This window comes from Rhincodon typus, chromosome 12 (assembly GCF_021869965.1).
Source record: "Rhincodon typus isolate 14 chromosome 12, sRhiTyp1.1, whole genome shotgun sequence".
Lineage (NCBI taxonomy): Eukaryota > Metazoa > Chordata > Chondrichthyes > Orectolobiformes > Rhincodontidae > Rhincodon > Rhincodon typus.
The window spans coordinates 62,949,979-62,970,315 of NC_063343.1; the positions used below are offsets into that span (position 1 = coordinate 62,949,979).

The 20,337-nt window shown below is 41.8% G+C and overlaps 1 protein-coding gene across 1 annotated transcript; it reads right to left on the reverse strand.

Annotated features, from left to right (window-relative positions):
• Nucleotides 1-11,727: 11,727 nt before the first annotated feature.
• On the reverse strand, nucleotides 11,728-19,284 carry LOC125484510 (E3 ubiquitin-protein ligase RNF130-like). The gene is made up of 2 exons (XM_048603483.1): nucleotides 18,482-19,284; nucleotides 11,728-11,900 (listed from the first exon to the last, which is right to left on the reverse strand). The coding sequence occupies exons 1-2, from the start codon at nucleotides 18,984-18,986 to the stop codon at nucleotides 11,728-11,730; spliced, it is 678 nt and encodes a 225-aa protein (XP_048459440.1). The 5' UTR covers nucleotides 18,987-19,284.
• Between the last annotated feature and the right edge of the window lie 1,053 nt (nucleotides 19,285-20,337).

Below are 20,337 nucleotides of genomic sequence, written 5' to 3' on the forward strand. Positions count from 1 at the left end.
AGATTCTTGGCAGCGTGGAGGAGCAGAGGAATCTTGGGGTTCATGTCCACAGTTCCCTGAAAACTGCCATCCAGGTAGATAGAGTTGTTAAGAAGGTGTATGGTGTGTTAGCTTTCATTAATAGAGGGATTGAGTTCAAGAGCAGTGAAGTTATGCTCCAGCCTGGTTCGGCCACATCTGGAGTATTGTGTCCAGTTCTGGTCGCCTCATTACAGGAAAGATGTGGAAGCGTTGGAGAAGGTGCAGAGGAGATTTACCAGGATGTTGCCTGGAATGGAGGGAAGGTCTTACGAGTTAAGGTTGAGAGAGCTAGGGCTTTTCTCTTTAGAACAACGAAGGATGAGAGGTGATGTGATAGAGGTGTACAAAATGATCAGACGTATAGATAGAGTAGACAGCCAGAGACTTTTTCCTAGGGTGGAGGTAGCTATTACGAGGGGGCATAGTTTTAAGGTGAGTGGAGATAGATATAGGGGAGACGTCAGAGGTAGGTTCTTTACTCAGAGTGGTAGGGGCATGGAATGCATTGCCACAGAGGGCAGTGGAGTCGGCCTCATTAGGGGCATTTAAGCGGCTATTAGATAGGCATATGGTTGATAGTATAAGGTAGGGGTGGAGGTTAGATAGACTTTAGGATTAGTGTAAAAGTTCGGCACAACATCGTGGGCCGAAGGGCCTGTACTGTTCTATGTTCTATGCTCTATCTAATGATAGAAAGGTACCACAGTACTTTAGCTCAAAGTCCTCAGTGAAGAAATTTATAGAAATAACACATCTCTGACAGCAGTATTAATGGAAGAAAGGTGTTTGTGAAGAGATCGGAGGTGACAGAGGAGTCCAGATGACAGTCTGTGCAAATTTGGAGAGATAAAGTTATAATTTATTGCTTCTTATTAATTGGGTTTATATTAGTGGGACTTGTCTTTATTTAAACAGCATTCCAGTAGAATTTAGACCAGTTAGGGAGTTTTTTTTAAATTCATTTCATGGGATGAGGGCGTTGCTGGCTACACAGCACTTATTGCCCATCCCTAATTGCCCAGAGGGCAGTTCAGAGTCAACCACATTGCTGTGGGTCTAGAGTCACATGTAAGCCAGACCAGGTAAGGATGGCAGTTTCCTTCCCTAAAGGACATTAGTGAACCAGATGGGTTTTTCTGACAATCGATAATGGGTTCATGGTCATTACTAGATTCTTAATTCCAGATATTTTGTTGAATTCAAAATTCCACCATCTGCCCTGGTGGGATTCGAACCTGGGTACCCAGAACGTTACCTGGGTCTCTGGATTAATAGTCCAGCGATAATACCACTAGGCCATTTCCTCCCCCACTGGTTAGTAGTCTAAGGGGGAATTGTTGGTTCGTTAGTAATTTTGCTAATTTGTTCCATGTTGGGTTAAATAATGAAATTGTTTCTTGTTACTTGTAAAGTGGAGATCAGGGATTTTCCTTCTTTTAGCCACTCTTTTAATAGATTATGAGGGGAAAGGCAAGCTTCTCTAAGTATTAAGGGGGTAATTATTAGAGGGGAACCCCTGCTCCTGTCATAATAGATTGAGGCTTGTGTTTTAGTTATCAGAGGGTTCAGTCATTCCCCTGTCGTAACACTATTTCCAACGAGAGAGATTCTAATCTTCGCCCTATGACATTCAATGGCCTCACAGTCATAATGCCTCACCATCAACATCCTAAAGGCTACTACTGAGCAGAAACTGGATGAAGCATATAAATATTGTGGCAAAACAGAACAGGGCAGAGGCTAGTAATCCTGCGGTAACTCACCTCCCAACTCCCCAAAGTCTGTCTACCTTAGACATGGCCACACGTCAGGAGTGAGGTGGAATACTCCCCACGTGCCTGGATCAGTGCAGCTATAACAACATTCAAGAAGCTTGAAACTATCCTGGACAAAGCAATACTTGATTGGCACCATATCCATAAACATTCAGTCCCTCTATCACTGACACTCAATCGCAGTATGTACATTCTGCAAGACGCACTGTAAAAATTCACCAAGTTTCTTTGGATAGCACCTTCCAAAGCCACTGCCAGCGTCGGCGAGGATACTACAGAAAATAATGGGAACACCACCATCTACATGTTCCCCTCCTCGCCACACTCCATTCAAATAAATTTCATTGGAATTTACCCCCTTCCTTTGGTGGTACTCAGTCAAAATCCTGGTACTCCCTCCCTAATGGTATTGAGGGTCTATCTACATCAAATGAACTGTAGCAATTCAAGGTACTAGCTCAACTTCAAGGGCAGCAAGGGATGGGCAGCAAATGCTGGCCCAGCCAGCAAGACCCACATACCAAGTGAGTAATACTGAAAATCACTGATTAGCCTTTGCCCTAAGTGCCCATTAATACTTCCACCAAAAGATTGCACACAAGGTTAAATAATTGACAATTTTTGTTCCTTTTTCTTGAACAGAGGTGTAAGATTCATTACCCTCCTGTCCTTTACTATATTGTAAAGCATCATTTGCCAGTTGCAAGTCTCTACACCCTACAGCCTGCCATGGTGTTTAAACAACCTCAACGTCCTCACTCCCACCTTAGCAAATGACTATGTTCTTGTCTTCAGCACACCGCTATCACATTTGCTATGCTGACCCAACATCATTTTCCCCTGAGTATTAGGTTTCACTGTTGTCAAACAATGATTTTTCTGTATGTATGACTACCTCCAGAAAATAAAAATGAAAGAAAACAGTGCAATTACAAGCATCCAAATGGTATGTTGAACTGTATGCTGTACACAACTAAAAGCAATCATGCAATGAGGATATTATGTTTGCAGGAAACTCAGACTGAAAGTTTAAGAAATAAAATCAAAATACAGTTAAGATGTTTTGTGAGGACTTTAGGGCCATGAAATGACCTTGGCAAGTAGGGTTAAAGAGAATCCCAAGGCATTCTATACATACACTAAAAACAAGAGGATAACTAGGGAGAAGGTAGGACCACTCAAGGGTAAAGGAGACAACTTGTGCTTGGAGACACAGGATGTGGTTGAGATCCGAAATGAGTATTTTGCATCAGTATTCATCCAGAAGAATGATATGCAGGATAGTGAGATTTGCATCGAGCATGCTAAGATGAAGAAAGAAGTGGCATTGGATCTCTTGAACAACATTAAGGTGGATAAGTCCCCAGGGCCTGATGGTATCTACCCCAAGTTAGAGAGAGAGGCAGGAAAGAAGATTGCTGGGGCCTTGACCAAGATCTTTGTATCCTTGTTGGCCACTGGAGAGGTCCTGGAGGACTTGAGAATAGCTAAATGTTGTTCCTCTGTTCAAGAAGGGAAATAGGGATTACCAGGAAACTACAGACCAGTCAGTTTCACATTGGTAGTTGGAAATCTATTGGAGACAATTCTTAGGGATAGGATTTATGTGCATTTGGAAAAGCATGGCCTAATTAGGGTCAGTCAGCATGGCTTTGTGCTTAGCAGGTCATATCTTACTAACTGAATTGAATTTTGAGGAGGTGACGAAGGTAATCAATGAGGGTAGAGCAGTGGATGTTGTCTACATGGACTTTAGTAAGGCTTTTGATAAGGTCCCTCATGGTAGACTCATTCAGAAGATTAAGATGCATGAGATCCATGGTGGCTTGGCTGTGCGGATTCAGAATTGGCTTTTCCATAAAAGACAGAAGGTAGTGGTAGAAGGTTGTTTTTCAGGATGGCAGTCTGTGACTAGTGGTGTTCTGCAGAGATCCATACTGGGACCTCTGCTGTTTGTGATATATAAATGACTTGGATGAAAATGTAGATGGGTGGGTTAGTAAGTTTGTAGACGATACAAAAATCGGTGGAGTTATGGATAGTGTAGAAGGTTGTCAAAGGATAGTGCTGGATATAGATCAACTGCAGACATGGGCGGAGAAATGGCAGATGGAGTTTAATCTGTGTAAGTGTGAGGTGCTTCACTTTGGGAGATCAAATGTATATAATTAAAGGCAGGACTCTGAACTGTATTGATGTACAGAGGGATCTTGGGGTTCAAGTCCATAGCTCCCTTAAAGTGGCTATGCAAATAGATAGGGTGGTCAAGAAACTGTATGGCATGCTTGCCATTATTGGTCAGGAATTTGAGTGCAATAGTCAGAATGTCATGTTGCAGCTTTAAGACTTTGGTTAGGCACACTTGGAGTACTGCATTCAATTCTGGTTGCCACCTTACAGGAAGGATGCAGAGGCTTTTGAGAGGGTGCAGAAGAGGTTTACCAGGATGCTGCCTGTATTAGAGGGTATGAACTATAAGCAGAGGCTAGAAAAACTCGGGTTGTTTTCTCTGGTGCGACAGAGGCTGAGGGGAGACTTGATAGAAGTCTATAAAATTATGAGACGCATATAGGGTTGACAGTCAGAATCTTTTTCCAGAGTTGAAATGTCCAAAACTAGGAGGCATGTATTTAAGGTGAGAGGGGGAAATTCGAAAGGAGATGAGAGGGGCAAGTATTTTGTTTTACACAGAGAGAGGTAGCAGTGTGGAACACAATGCTGGAGTGCTGGTGGAGGCAGATATGATAGGGCTGTTTAAGAGACTTAGATAAGCACATGCATACGCAAGGAATGGAGGGATATGGACGAAGGGCAGGCAGAAGGGATTAGTTTAATTTGGCCTCATGTTCGGCACAACATCATCGCCTGAATGGCCCGTCCTTGTGTTGTACGGTTCTACGCTCTATGTTCTTGGTGTGAGCTGATTAATTGCAGGCATGACTTCAAACTCATCCCAGGTGCTGGAATTTGAAGTAAATGAGTTAAATAAATCTGGGAAGGAAAGGTCAGTATCAGCAACATTTACTGTTCCTTCCTACATACTCTTGAAAAGATCACAAAATTGTTATGGGGCAGAAGGAAACCATTCAGCCCATCATCATGTCTGCACCAGTTGGGCATTTTGATTTCCTGCCTTTTCCCTGTAACACTGCATGCCTTTTCTGGTTGTGAGCCACTTTCTTCAATGCATCCAAGTGGTTTGTCGGCTATTCCTTTTAGCTGTTAAAAGTCAACCACTTTGCTGTGGATCTGGAGTCATATACAAATCAGACAAAACAAGGCTGGCGAGTTTTCTTTCCTCAAGCCACATCAGCGAATCAGAAGTGGTTTTACAATAAGTCTATAGTATATTGTTATGAATGCCAGTTGTTTAATAGAGATTTAATTAATTAAGTTAAATTCCCCATGATCTGTGGTCAGATATAAATTCATCATGACTTTGAATATTAGTCCAAGCTTCTAGATAACTAGCTCAGTGACATAATGCCCACTGATATAATGTTCTGGGGACCTGGGTTCGAATCCTGCCAAAGCAGATGGTGAAATTTGAATTTTAAAAAAAAATCTGGAATTAAGAATCTACTGATGACCATGAAACCTTTGTCAATTGTTGGAAAAACCAATCTGGTTTACGAATGTCCTTCAGGGAAGGAAATCTGCCATCCTCACCAGGTCTGGCTTACATGCAACTCCAGAACATGGTGTGATTGACTCTCAATTGTCCTTTGAAATGGCCTAGCAAGTTATTCAGTTGTACCAATCGTTATAAAGTCTCTTCAAGGGCAACTAGGAATGGGCAATAAATGCTGGCTGGCCAGCGACATCCACACCCCACAAATGAATAAAAATGCACACACGGTAGCTGTTGAAACATCTTTTAATTTTTCCATGGCATAGGTCAAGTTTCCTGGATTTTTCCATAGTGCACCATTACAAATGAGCAAGTTTTCAGGAAATTTGGGGCCATTGATCGAGTTTCATTTATCAGATCTGGCTGAAGGATACAACACAATGTATCTGTTAGAGGAGTTCTCAGTTTGTAAGGAAAAAAGTACGAGTGAAATACCCCAGGAATTACTGTTAGGAAGTTAGATCACATCAGAAAAAGAAAGGGTACACAATGTTCAAATTTTCAAACGATACAAACCTAGAAGAGACAGTGAAATCAGAAGAGACTGCCTAGTAATTACCGATGGGCTTGGTCAAAATTGGTAAAACAATGGCTGACATAGTTGAATATAGACAAGTGTAACGGAAAAAGACAAGAAGTGTGTTAAAATAGTGAGGGTGGAGTTGAAAGAAACCTGATGGCCCGAGTACAGGCAGCAGAAGGCAGGAATCAAAGCTGATAGAATGCGGTGCCAAAAAGAAGCTACGATGTTGCTGTGCACTCAACTTCAAGTTGCACGCAACCTGGGATACTTCAAGGAGGTATTTTAACAATGGAGACAAAGAAAGGAAGGTATGTTAAAATTTTTGAAGACTGATTAGGCCCCAAATTGAATATGCTTTCAAATCTGGCCACCCTGAGTTCTGTCAAGGCCTTAGAAAAAGTGAAAGTGAAATTCAGGCTAATAAAACTGAATTATCTCCATCGGCAGTTAAATAGAGAGATTGAAGAACTACGGAAATTCTCATCATATCAGAAGTGTTAGGAGGAGATTTAACAGAGCTGTTCAAAAATCACATATGGTTTTGATAGAGGAAATTGGAAGAAATTGTTTTAGGGCAGAAAGGTTAAAAACCAGAGACTGAAGAGTAAAGATAACTGGCAAAAATAAAACAGACATGGGACCAAAAAATTATGGTTATCTGGAACACACTCCTTAAGAGAGGCTGGAATTAGATTCAATAATAATGCAGTTCCCTTTGAAAGTTACCACTTGAAACAAAGAAATTTTGCAGGGTTGTGTGGAAAGAGGGTATGGCTGGTGTTAACTTGATGTCAAAAATTTGGCAGAGAAACGATGCACTAAATTACCTCACACTCCTCGTTTCATGATGCTGAAATTCTAGATTATGCTACTCTCTAGCTAAGAGGGAACAGGGCACAGGGATATGCACACTGAACAGATTTAAAACAAAAAACTTTCAAATGCATGTAAACAACTACAGTCTATTCAATGACACATACTTTCTACTTCAGCGAATACTTTTAGACCGACTGAAGCCAAATAGCCTTCGACTCTATCAACCACAAACATCTGAATATTAATTCCCCTCTGCCAAAATAATCTATAGGTACCAAAATGCTAATTATTCTGGCAAGTGTGCATTACATTTCTGAAGGGATCACCAGATTCAAACTTCAACTCTCTTCTCTTCACAGATGCTGCCAGACCTGAGTTTCTCCAGCAATTTGTTTTTGTTTGTTTCAGATTGACAGCATCCATGGTTCTGTTTTATTACATCTTCCGTTTACCCCAATCATGCATCAACTGAAGTTGAACAGTTTTAATTGTGCAAGTGTATTCAAAATTTCAATGAGCCCACTTTAAAAGCATCACTTATTACTGTGCGCCACTTAAAGCATACACAACAAACATGTGCCCAATGTGACAAGAGAAGTATTAGGAGTGAACTATTTTCAGACTAAGAGAGCTGAAAAATATGTAGTCAAATGTGTATACATAATAAATTCTATCAGCTCATTCATACTTCCCAAGCCATTCTCCACACACCATCCCCCTCCCTCATATGCCTCCCAGACCATTCTAGTCTTCTGACACATCCCCTCACTTTCCATATTCATTTCAATTGTGTCCATCACATACCACCCAATCACATGCAATCCCAATTTCCCACGCCGCTCCTCTGATGCAATCTCCTCCTTCCTATTCCTTTTAGATTCTATTCCATCCCATCACTTTTCTTCCCAAGCCATCTGGCCCATTTATTTCTAATGTCATTCAACTATCCTCCTAGACTACCATCCCCAATATTGCAATTACCACCTTAAACTATAATGTATTAAAGTTTATATATAAATTGTTTTTAAAAGTCAGCTATAAAAAATTGTGTGCAAATTCAACAATACTCAGAATCCTACAGTACAGAAGGCCCTTCAAGTATGCACTGCCAAAAATATCCTACTACCTACACTAGACCTACACTTTCCCACACTAGGCCCATAACCTTGAAACTATGATAATTTGTGCACTCAGCCAAATACCTTTTAAAGGTTGAGAGGTTTCATGCCTCAACTACCTTCCTAGGCAGCACATTCCAGACCCCACCACCCTCTGGGTAGAACCTGGCACACACTGAGACATTACTGCAGGAGTACCTGCAGTATTTTGATAAATATGCATGGACAACTAAGTTATAATGAAAACTGAAACAACCGCATATGCTGCAAATCAGAAACAAAAACAGAAATTGCTGGAACAGCTCAGCAGATCTAGCAGCATCTGTGGAGCAAAATCAGAGTTGCCAGTTTGGGTCGAGTGACCCTTCCTAAGAACTGAGAATCTCAAGTTCAATCACATGGAATACAGGGAGAACAGCCACTTGGATACAGAACTGGCTGAAAGGGAGAAGATACAGAGGGTAGTGAAGAGTTGTTTTTCAGACTGCAGACCTGTGACCAGCAGTGTGCCACAAGGATCAGTGATGGGTCTACTGCTTTTTGTCCTTTATATAAATGATTTGGATGCAAACATAGCAGTTATGGTTAGTAAGTTTGCAGATGACAGCAAAATTGGGAGGTATAGTGGACAGCGAAGAAGGTTATCTCAGAGCACAATGGGATCATGGTCAGGTGGGCCAATGGGCCAAGGAATGGCAGATGGAAGTTTAATTTAGGTAAATGGGAGGTGCTGCATTTTGGAAAGGCGAATCAGGGCACAACTTATACATTTAATAGCACAATTGAAAAAACAGATAAATGAAAACAGATTTGGATTACTGCAAAGTTATACATTATTCAATTCAAATTCTGATTAATTCCAATCCACTAGCCCTATCAAACAATCAACTGCTCCTAGGCACTTGTAAAACTATAATGAATCAAGATTCCTTCAAATATTTGTTGTTCAACCAAATCATTTTGGCACAATATACTGAAATAGACATCATTAGAATTTCTTTTTAATTCATACACAAGATGAGGGCATCGTTGGCCAGGCAGCATTTACTGCCCATCCCTAATTGCCTAGAGAGCAGTTAGGAATCAACCACAGACCCCGTTCCTGACATTGGATTTTTGGAAAAGTTGAATAATTAAACAAGGTACACAAAATTATGGAGGTATTGACAGTTGATCCTGAGAATTGCATTCCCATGGCAGATGTGTCTAAGACCAGAAGGAGTAAAGTTATGGTGACAAACAAGTGATTTAGAAAAGATCTGAGAAATCACATTTCTACCATCTTCTGGGAAAAAAAGTTGAGTGTGCTGCCTGAGAAGGTGGCAGATGCACGTAACCTTGCAACATTTGAGAAGCATCTAGCTGAGCACTTAAAATGCTAGGGCAGAGTAGGCTATGGACCAAATGGGATTAGTGCAGTTTGATGTTTTTCTGGTCAGCATAGACATGGTGGGTCTAAGGGCTTGCTTTCTATGCTGGATGACTAGGATTCTAAAAGTGGGTGTTAAAATGTACTAAGACTTTTGGTGCAGGGTAATGCTAACTCTCAGAAGAATGTCCAAGTTCAAATCTCACCTGGCCCACAGGTGTGTTATAACATGCCTGAACAGGTTGATTAAAAGCAAACTTTAAATGTATAGGGCTATTCTGGTGCAATGGTAGTGTCCCTACTCATGGGCCACAAGGTCCAGCTTCAAGTTGCACCTGTCCTGGAGGTGTGCCAAAACACGTCTCAGCAGAATGATTAAAAATAATTTAAAAATAAGTCAACCCGGAGGGAAAGCATGTATCTGCATGGAGAGGCAATATGAAGAAATTCAAGGAGTTGTCTAAAGTACAGTAAATTCATTATCTGGGACCCAACCACCTAGAATTCTCATACAATTGGCAACATTTCAAGGAAAATTTACTGTTTTTATGAAGTTTCTTTGAAAACATCTATCGGAACTTGCACGACAAATTCCGACGCATATACATTCACCTATCATGCTGCTCGAGATGCAAATTGCATAAGTTTTGTTGATGACCTTGATGAAATATGATCAGCTTTTCTAAAACCTTGAGTAAATTGTTTCCATTTTGACATTTAAATTTAAGACTTTTTCTTCCAAAGAATAATAAACGGAGAGAGAGTGTACTGTATTTGGCTTCTATGTCAGTACGGCTCATGCAATTGGCACACCCCATTCCCCACGCATCGTACAACAGGCAGCTTGCTGTATTTTGTCTCAGCACGTGCTTCACTACATAGTCTGGGAATCTCTAACAGAGTTGGGACTTCTGAAAGATGCTGTCACTACAGTTTCATCCCTGGAATCTTAGAATAAATACTACAGCACTCTTATTCACAGCAAGGTTCAAGATGGGAAAGTGGAGAGAGCAAAATCAGGGAGCAGGATATTTGATGAGAAGAAAGGTCAGAACAGTGTGTCTGACAGCAGCAGAGGTTCTCAGCAGGGTCTGCAGCAACCAGGACAGTCAGAGATCAGGATGTGTAGGGAACAGGAGGTTTGGTGATCGGAATTGGTGGTAAGCAGGCTCAGCAGCAAGTTGTGGGTTAATATTTCTTTTATTGCATATTTTAAATTTTTAAAATCTTTTTTTCATTTACCAATGAAGGAATTTAATAAAGTACTTGAGGTTTTAGGATCCAATGATTTTTTTTAAAAAGGAAAATCTGACAGAACTCAAATTATAGCTTTTACATTGGTCTTAATGGAAGAATGACTCACTACAAGTCTTTTCACTGTAAGCTGAGATTGTCAGGAACAGAACCGCAATTTTAAGTGAGGACAGTGCGTACAGTATAGTTAACTGAATGACAGAAAAATAAACAGTTTCACCAAGAATGAATGTTTAGGGCAATGGATGATGAAAAAGGAGGTGGAAAAGATCAGATTTTGCATCTACTATGTTTGTATGCTAAGGCGTCTTGGGAAGGGGAAAGTGAGGAGTGGACCAGGTATCACAGAGATATCAACCCCTTTAGATTGCTGGAAAAGAGGGAAAGATGTGTTTGGTTGTAACATCACCCTGGAGGTGGCAGATGTAGAACACAATGATCTGCTGAATGTAGAGGATGAAACGTGACAGGGAAACCCTTTCAGTTTTGGTAGGAGGATAAAGGACAATATTAAAACTGCATGGAATAGAATGTGTATGGCACAAGGCTGCGTCAACTGCAACGGGGATACCTTCAGTTGAGAAGAAAGGAGGAGAAACTGGATGTTAGGGTACGAAAGAAATGTTTCAAGACAAATACAAACAGAATGGCTTTGCGCAAGGGAAATTGTGTCCCACAAACTTGATTGAGTTTTTTGAGCAAGTAACCAAAAAGGTTGATGAAGAGTGGTAGATATTGTTTACTTGGGCTTTAGTAAAGCCTTTGACAAGGTTTTGCATGGTAGACTAATTAGTAAGGTCAGATCACATGGGATTCAGGGTGAGCTTGACAATTTGATACAAAATTGGCTTGACAGTAGGAGACAGAGGGTGGTGGAGGGTTGTTTCTTGGACTGGGGGCCTGTGACCAGCGGTGTTCCACAGGGATCGGTACAGGGTCCACTCTTGTTTGTCATTTATATAAATGATTTGGAGGAGACTGTAGAAGGCATGGTTAGTAAGTTTGCAGATGGCACCAAAATTGGTGGTATAGTGGACAGTGAAGGTTAACTAAGATTACAGAGATCTTGATCGATTGGGTCAATGGGCTGAAGAGTGACAGATGGAATTTAATTTGGATAAATGCACAGTATTGCATTTCAGTAAAATAAACAAGGGCAGGACTTACACAATTAATGGTAGGGCCCCTGGATAGTGTGCAGAACAGAAAGACCGAGGGGTTCAGGTACATAATTCTTTGAAATGTGTGTCACAGGTAAGACAGTAAAGGTGGTGTTTAGCACGCTTGCCTTCATTACTCAGACTCTGGAATATGGAAGTTGAGATGTCATATTGAGGTTGTACAGGACATTGGTGACGCCTCTTCTGGAGTACTGTGTGCAGTTCTGGTTGCCCTGTTAAAGGAAAGATATTATTAAACTGGAGAGGGTTCAGAGAAGATTTACAAGGAAGTTGCTGGGAATGGAGAGTTTGAGTTATAAAAACAGGCTGGATAATAATGGGACTTTTTCACTGGAGCACAGGAGGTTGAGGGGTCCCCTTATGGGGGTTTATAAAATCATGAGGGGCACAGAAAAGGCCTTTGTTTTTCATCAAGGTGGGGAAGTTCAAAACAAGGGGGCATATTTTCAGGACAGAGGAAAAAGATGTAAAATAGACATGAGCAGCAATTTTTTAAAAACACAGAGTGGTTTGTGTGTAGAATGAACTTCTAGAGGAAGTGGTGTATGCAGGTACACTTACAACATTTAAAAGATATTTAGATAAGTATATGAATAGGAAGGTTTGAAGGAATAGGAGGCAATTGCAGACAGGTGGGACTGGTTTAGCTTGGGAACATGATCAGCGTGGACTAGTTGGACCGAAGGGTCTATTCCATGCTATATGATTTTAAATGGACAAATATAGAATGGAAAAGTCATCACAGAAAGCAGTATATGAGGAAGTGTAGTCAAAGTAGCTGTGGAGTCAATGGACCTTTAGTGAATACTGGTTTTGAACAGAAACAAAGATAGAGAAAAGGAAGCAAAGATGGCAAATGGTCCATGTGAAATAGAGAAGGATAGAAAATGGAATAAAATGACATTTTCTAGTTCAGAAAACTGGACCAATACATCCCCAATGTAACAGCAAAATAGAAAAAAAGGGCCAGAGGGAGAGGGTTCCTGAGTAGGACAGCAACAAAGAATATTCCACATATCCCAGAAAAGGCAGGCATAGTTAATGTTCTGTAGAGGTTTCTAGAGAAACACCTTTTATTTGGAGGAAATGAATGCAGTTAGAGGAAAAAATGACCTAATATAAAAAAAATTCTGTCAGTTAGAGGAAATAATGACAATGGGACTGTTTGGGTTTCCATTCAGAAAGCAGAAAGCCCTCAGACCAAACTAGTGTGCAGTGGAGGTAAAGCAAAATTAAGTGTTCATTGCAAGAAGGTGGTGTTAGGGCAAGGAAAATGGAAACTGTTAAAGAGAAAAGGGGACATTGGAAGAGTCACTGATGTAGGTGGGAAAAGACTGGGCACAAGGATGATAAAAATAGGAGATGGGACGAGATTAGTTCAGTGGAATAGGAACAGGCTGAAAAAAAATCAGGCTGCCAGGATGGTCCCATTTGGGGATCTTGGAAAGGAAGTAGAAACAGGTTGTGATTGGAGAACCCTTAGAGGAGTTAAGGTCAGTGACGGTCTTGGAAATACTTTATTTAGACAAACAGAGATAAATGTATATAAAACATATTGCACATTTCTCCTGCATACATCCATAAGCTACATGCAAAGAGACACAATGGGGCAGAGGACCATAAAATTTCAGCCATACAGTATTCACAAAACGTGCATCTTATAACAGCAGTATAGCAGGTCTAGCAAGGCAATAACTTTTGGTGGTGGGGGACGTTGGGGAAGCACAAAACATCATTCATTCAAACTTATTTTAATCCTCCACTAAGAGGGAAAAAAAAATCATGAAAATGCCTAAGATAGAGCTGTCGGTATATTCTGAAAAAATGAACTAGGCAAATTCATACATCAGCAATTTGCATATTTCAGATGTTATTACCATTTGTCATGGTCAGTTACAAATATCTGAAGCACTCTATAAAACTGATTCTGGCAAAAAAGAAACAAAATTATAATATCACTCAACTGAAACAAATGAGACCCAGAACCGAGGTGGGGAGGGTGGGCCAAAAGAAACAGCATTGAACTCAATATAAAGGGACAAAATGTTTCACATATTACAGGTGAGGAAAAGCAGCTTTTGTTTATTTTAGAAGAAAAATGGTAATCGAATGCATCCTAAATCACAACCACTGATTAATTTTATTGATAAAAATTAAAGTCACAATACAGTTGTTATAGCCTTTGTGTACCACAGGCTCTTTTCAGAGAACTACTTTGGAGGGCAAACAAAGTAGAGTTTAGTTCCCGTCAAGACACGCAGGAATTCCAATTTAACTCCAGTTACAAACATATATCTGCACGGATGAAAAGTTCACAAAAAACATAGTTGCCAGAGTAGGCTATTCTGCCTGTCTAGCCTGCTCCTCCCATTGAATACATCATCTATCTCAAAACCACTTCCCCATGCTATCCCCATAATACTTCTGCTTTCAAAGGATAATTTCTGCCTTGTACACATTCAGTGATTACGTCTGTGCCTTCAAATCATCTATCTTGTTGCAAATGTCATGTGTATTCACATATGCCCCTTAACATAGTATTTTTAACATTATTTCATATTCTGATTCTATTTGTTTGCCTTTACTTTGTCTGTCTAATGTTACTTACTACTTTTCCCCAAAAAGAGCCTCCTCTCAAACTCTCATCCAACTGCCAATCAAGTTTAAACTTCCCCAATGTCACCAGAAAATCTGACAGACTGTCAGTCCAGGCCTACTAAGGTGTGACCTGTCCATCTTGTACAGATCCAACCAGCTTCAGAACTGGCCCCACTGCCTCAAAGCTGAGGCTGTCCATTCTACATCAATTCTGTAGCCACATGCTCAATTTTTGTATTCTTATGCTCATTAGCAAGTGACACTGGTAATAACCTGAGATTAAAAAGGGCCTCAAAAGCAGTTCTCTCTTTCCCAATTCCCTAAAAGGTACTTTCAAGAGGCAGGATAAAAGGTACCTCTTCTAACATATGGCAATGATACCAATGCAGATCACAACCACTGGAAACACTTCTTGTTGATGTGTTAGTCTAAACCACATGGTGTCCAGGATTTTCTATATGCCATACAGCCAAACACCCTGCCATCTATTTATGACAAGTACAACAGTGACAACAATGAATCTGCCCGTAAATACATGGTAAAGTGTTTAAAAACATACTAACTTGAAATTTGGGGACCTTTGCAAATTAAAAAAGACATTTCTTAAGCATAAGCATGATTAAGGAAGGCAGTGTCACATGTTTGTGCCCAGTCTTCTCAGACTGATACTCTTTTCGAAAATCATATTGCCCGACACTAACTACACGCAGTATTAAACTATTTTAAAATCACTATTTCAAAAAACATTAAATATCATCCATAATCACAGGTACCAAAATCTTTTTCTATGGAAGGGCAGTGTTTCTGAAAGTCATTCAAAAGGCTCCATGTCCCTCAGTGTAATTAATACATTAATATTTATTTATAAATAACTGCATGAAATATAATCACAACATGGGAGGTTAATTTTCAATCATATGGATGGCAGTTTGACAATAGATCAGCGAGGGCAAATATTTTAACCAAACAGAAACTTCTGCTTCATAGATTTGTAAATAAAGAAACATATCACATAAATAACAATTTACGCTATAGTATGTTCATGCTATTGTGAATCACCACATTCTCAAGACAGGTAAGATAGGGTTACTAAACCAGAGCAGGGTGGAAATCAGCTTACCCCTATTGGAGAACATTAGATAGCCATCACGATGCATCTTTATTCACAAAGTGAATGCCTTGTTTCTCCTGTGTTGTCCATGGCACAACATTTGCCCACCCGTTGCTATTTTCAGCCATAATTTACTTGAAGCAATTTGGTTAGTCCTTTTCTTTCTGGGAAAAGGCATTTTTTGAACATAGGACTTACTGGAAGGAGAACCAAGGTCCATCAAGTTTGTTTTTCCCTAACTTTCCTGACAGTATAATAAAAAATGCAATTGATGATTGATCGATCTGTTTATTTATTATCACGTGTACCAAAATAAAGTGAAAAGCTTTGTTTACAAGCGGTACAGGCAGATCATAGTAAGCAAAGGATGTACGGATCAGAAAGACTTAGAGGCATACAGGTTACATTACACAAGGCGTGCGCCAGGTGTTATCAACGTTAGCATGATCAGCATTATGACTGATCATTACAATAAATTCTGATCATCAGATCCAGACAAGAGTTGAAAAAAAGCTCCAGTAATGGAAATGTTGTAAACCAAGTGATCCTCCCAAGCACTCTACACTAACCATCATGTCTCAAAATTACTCATACTGCAAACATTATTTTAAGAAAGAAATTTAATGTAATTACCTTAACAAGAAAGACTTGCAATTCTATAGCACTATGCCTCAAGACATCATGAAGTGTTACAGCTAGGGAAGTATCTAGTGAAGTATTGCTACAGTTGTAAAGTAAGAAATGTGGTGACCAATTTGCACATAGCAGATTTCAACAAACAGTGTACCAGCTAACCAGTTGTTTTAGGTTTTATTTCAAATTCATTTATGGGATGAGGGCATCACTGGCTCAGACATTTAATGCTGTCCCTAATTGCTCAGAGGCCATTCACATTGCTGTGCATCTGGAGTTACAGGTAGGCCAGATCAAGTACAGATGGCAGCTATCCTCCCCAAAAGGCCGTTAGTGGACCTGATGCATTTTTCCTGACAATGGATTCATGGTCACCATCAGACTTTTATTCCAGATTTTTTTTTTTTTTTTTTTTAAATTGAACTCAAATTTCACCATCTGCTGAGGTGGGATTTGAACCCAGGTCCCTAGGACATTGCCTGGGTCTCTAGATTTACAGTTCAGCCACAATAGCACAAGGCCCTTGCCTCTCCAAATGATGTTGATTGATTAGGGATGATATAGGCCCAGAACACTAGGAAGAACTACTCTGCTCTTCAAACTATTGTATTTTTAAACATCATCTTGGAATGCATACGAAACCTCATTTTAACAGCTCATCAGCTTCCAACAGTGCAGAGCTTCCTTAACACTGCACTGGCTGTTAGCCTAGATATTTGTGTACAACTCAGGACTTGAACTTTCAACCCTTTATCCAGAAAGGAATAGCACTATCAACCGTACCGTGGAAGCCAATGTTTTTATTTGATGTAAACTGGTTTACTCACGTAAGAAACATTTATTCCAGTGTTGTCAAACTTTTCAAAAGAATTATACTTTCTTCAATGGAACACTGAACAGCTTCATAACATTTCACTAGGTTCTCTGATGTCTCAGTGTAAGTATGAGTAATAACAGGTGCAAAGGTTGTAGGAAATCTAATCCAGAGCAGTGAAACATAATGGTACCACAAGAAACAAACCTTAATCTCAAACATCAGCAGCAAACTGAAGCAGAAGCACAAGTGCTGCAACAAATTATGCTTCTTGCAAAAAGTTATGCAAACAGTAGTTACAACATTTTCCTGGCACTGCAAATGGGGTTTCAGCTTTACAATGCACAACTTTTTTGTAATTTTATTCTTAAATGCAGACTATACAGTTAAGCTTTGCAAATGAGCTAAGCTCTACTCGTACCCATTTCTCAACTGCACCCTGCTTTACAGACCTTGGATCCTTCACTTAAACAGCATCTCAAATTGAAACAAAGAGGGCAAAATAAAAAACCAGTCAATCAAACAATCTCAACCAATTATAAAAGATCTCAGGAGGGGCAGGGAAAAACTCTAATTTAACAGCTTTCAATTGAGATTTAGTTGGCTTGCAGAATTGTTCTCAAGAGCTATTAATTTTAGAAAAGACGCAAAAGAGCAACTATTTTGTTTTAATATTAGACATTTCACTGTCACATGGATGGTGGTAAGCAGAGCTTTGTATAGCATTCAAGCACAAATGCAAAAGATCACTTTTGTACCCCAATGAGATGAGGCAGCCACACAAACGTTATTCTCAAAATTCAGAGAGAAAATCCACATGTGTACCGAAACCAAACTACAACGTAGCCGGCAGGCATGACTGATGTATTGCGAAGCAAAAACGAAATAAGGAATCATGCAACAGCGATGAGAGAGATTCTGAAATATTAACCAATCTTTCTGTTACTTCAGAAGTTGATGGGCCCTACTTACATACACACATTTCAAATTTAAGGTTTTCAACATTTGAAGCATTTATCTCGTGTTATGAATTCCAGTGTCACAATTTGACATGAAACCCTGCCCTGCATCACGTTAATAAAATTCTGAAGAAGGGTCTAGGCCCGAAACGTCAGCCTTCCTGCTCCTATGATGCTGCTTGGCCTGCTGTGTTCATCCAGCTCTACACCTTGTTATCTCAGATTCTCCAGCATCTGCAGTTCCTACTATCTCTGAAACAATAAAATGGGAACAATCCTTTCACTTTTTAACTCCCCTCTCCCTGCATGTTTATCGCTCCTCGCTACATTATTCACACCTTGCAGAGTTATTCATTCACTTCGCTGGTATAACATAACATATCTCTCACTATTGATTTATACTCCCTGTTCCATCTGGTTTTATCAGCATCTCCTAGGTAAACTGACCCCTCTCCTCTTTCTCAACATGCTGTTTTGATTCCGATCTCTCTTTCTGCTAGAGATCTACCCCTCGCTCCCCGGTGGATCATTACTCCCCCATCTATGACTCTACTCTTCCCAGCTGAATTCGTCCTTCTCTCTCCCTCTCTCTCTGCCGGACCATCACTCGCCTTCGCCCTAGCGCTGGCTATCCCTGAGGCAACTCCCGGGCACTCGTACCCCCGCCCTGCGATTTACCTTGATGGGACATGGTGATGGGCTTCTCATCCGACACGTTGTGGTAAATGACCACGGCCGCCGCCTTCTGGGCGGCCGCCAACAGGATCTTCTGCTTGAAGGTGCAGTTGCCCCGGTTGAGCAGTGCGATCCAGCGCCGGGTATCGGGCGGCACCGCGAAGCGGGTGCGGGGGTCGCAGCCCTGCAGGTTGCGGGGTTTGCCAGGCGTCCACGCGGGCACCAGCACCGTGGCGCCCTCCACCCCTTCCTTTGGGGAGTCGCGCCCGTAGCGGCCGTCCTCGCCGCGGTCAGGCACCAGCACTCGCTGCCCGCTGGCCCGGTCCACGTACGACACCTTCACCGCGGCGATCACCAGCTCGCCCTTGACGCTGTCGTGATCTGGGGGCTCGGTCTGAGTGTGGGTCTGGGCCCGGCCAGGAAACAGGAGCAGTAGCAGCAGCAGCAGCAGCAACAAGTAGGCGGCGGGAACCACAAGCGGCGGCCCCGCGCGAGTCATCCGCCTCATCCTCGAGCTTCCAGCCGCCGCTCACAAGCTTTTCACTTCCCTCCGCCGCCCGCGGTATTAAAACAAAACGATGGGCCCCCGATTAAAACCGGCGCCACTTCACCACAGCATTTTTTTTCTCCCACCTCCCCTCCCCCTATCCATCTATCGCCCGCAGAAACGTTGTCGATAAACCGAATCCCGGTCAGCTTGGCTCTCTCCGCCGCGTGCCCGTCCCAAACAGCCGCCTCTCGGTTTTTGACAGCCCGGGCACCGATAGCCTGGGCGCATGCGCGACACCAGGCGGGACTCCACTTCAGGCCAGCCCCAGCCCCACCCCCACCCGACAGCAGCGCGCGCAGCCAGCGGAGCATGCGCAGCCGTGTCCTGGCCCACCTGCCGTGCACGCGTCTTCGCCCCGCTCCTTTCCAACCGAGCATGCGCAGCCAAGGTCCGGCCCGCCTACTGAGAAGCGTCCTTGCCCCTTGCAAGTCCTTCGCTGTAAGCTGACCTGGCGCATGCGCATTGCTGTCCGTCCTTGCAGCAGGTGTTGCTCCCAGCCCAGGCAGTCATGCACCACAACAATAACGTGCTTCGAGACAGCGATTTTATCAGCAACGTTTAATACTTTTAATCCTTTTGTTTTTACTCATTTCTCACTGATCAGGTCAGCCCATCCCTAGTTGTCAAGTTAAGCATCAACCACAAACACAGGGTTCTGAGGAAGGGTCACCGGGCCCGAAACATTAACTCTGATTTTTTCTTCACAGATGCTTCCAGACCAGCTGAGCTTTTCCAGCAACTTCTGTTTTTGTTCCTGATTTACAGCATCCGCAGTTCTTTTGTTTTTTTTAAAGATTCAACCAACCCACAGCAATGTGGTTGACAGTTTAACTGGGAATGGATAATAAATGCAGGCTTTGTCACTGACACCTGCATGCTGAGAATGGAGCAAAGGAAAGGTACAGGTAGGAGTGTAATCTTCTTGGGACAATACTTCTGCCAGATAAAAGAGCACCATCAATGGAGGAAGGTAGTTGGGTTAGATTTTTGGTGATCATTACTCCTAGGAACTTGATGATTTCAACCATCTGCACCTCAACACCATTGATGTTGACCTGGGAGCTGGGAAATAAATAGAGAAGGGAGGGGTGGGGCTGGGGAAGGTAGATGGGATGGTGATAGGTAAGTGCAGGTTGGGAGTGGTGGGGAGTGGTCAGTGGGATGGGAGGGGTGAATAGGTGGGAGAGAAAATGGAGAGGTTGTAGCAGGTCAAGGAGGCGGGGTGAGAGGGAGGGTTGGACATGGGATGAGGATGGGGTGGGGAGATTTTAAAACTGGTGATTTCCATGTTTAGACCCTGACTCTGGAA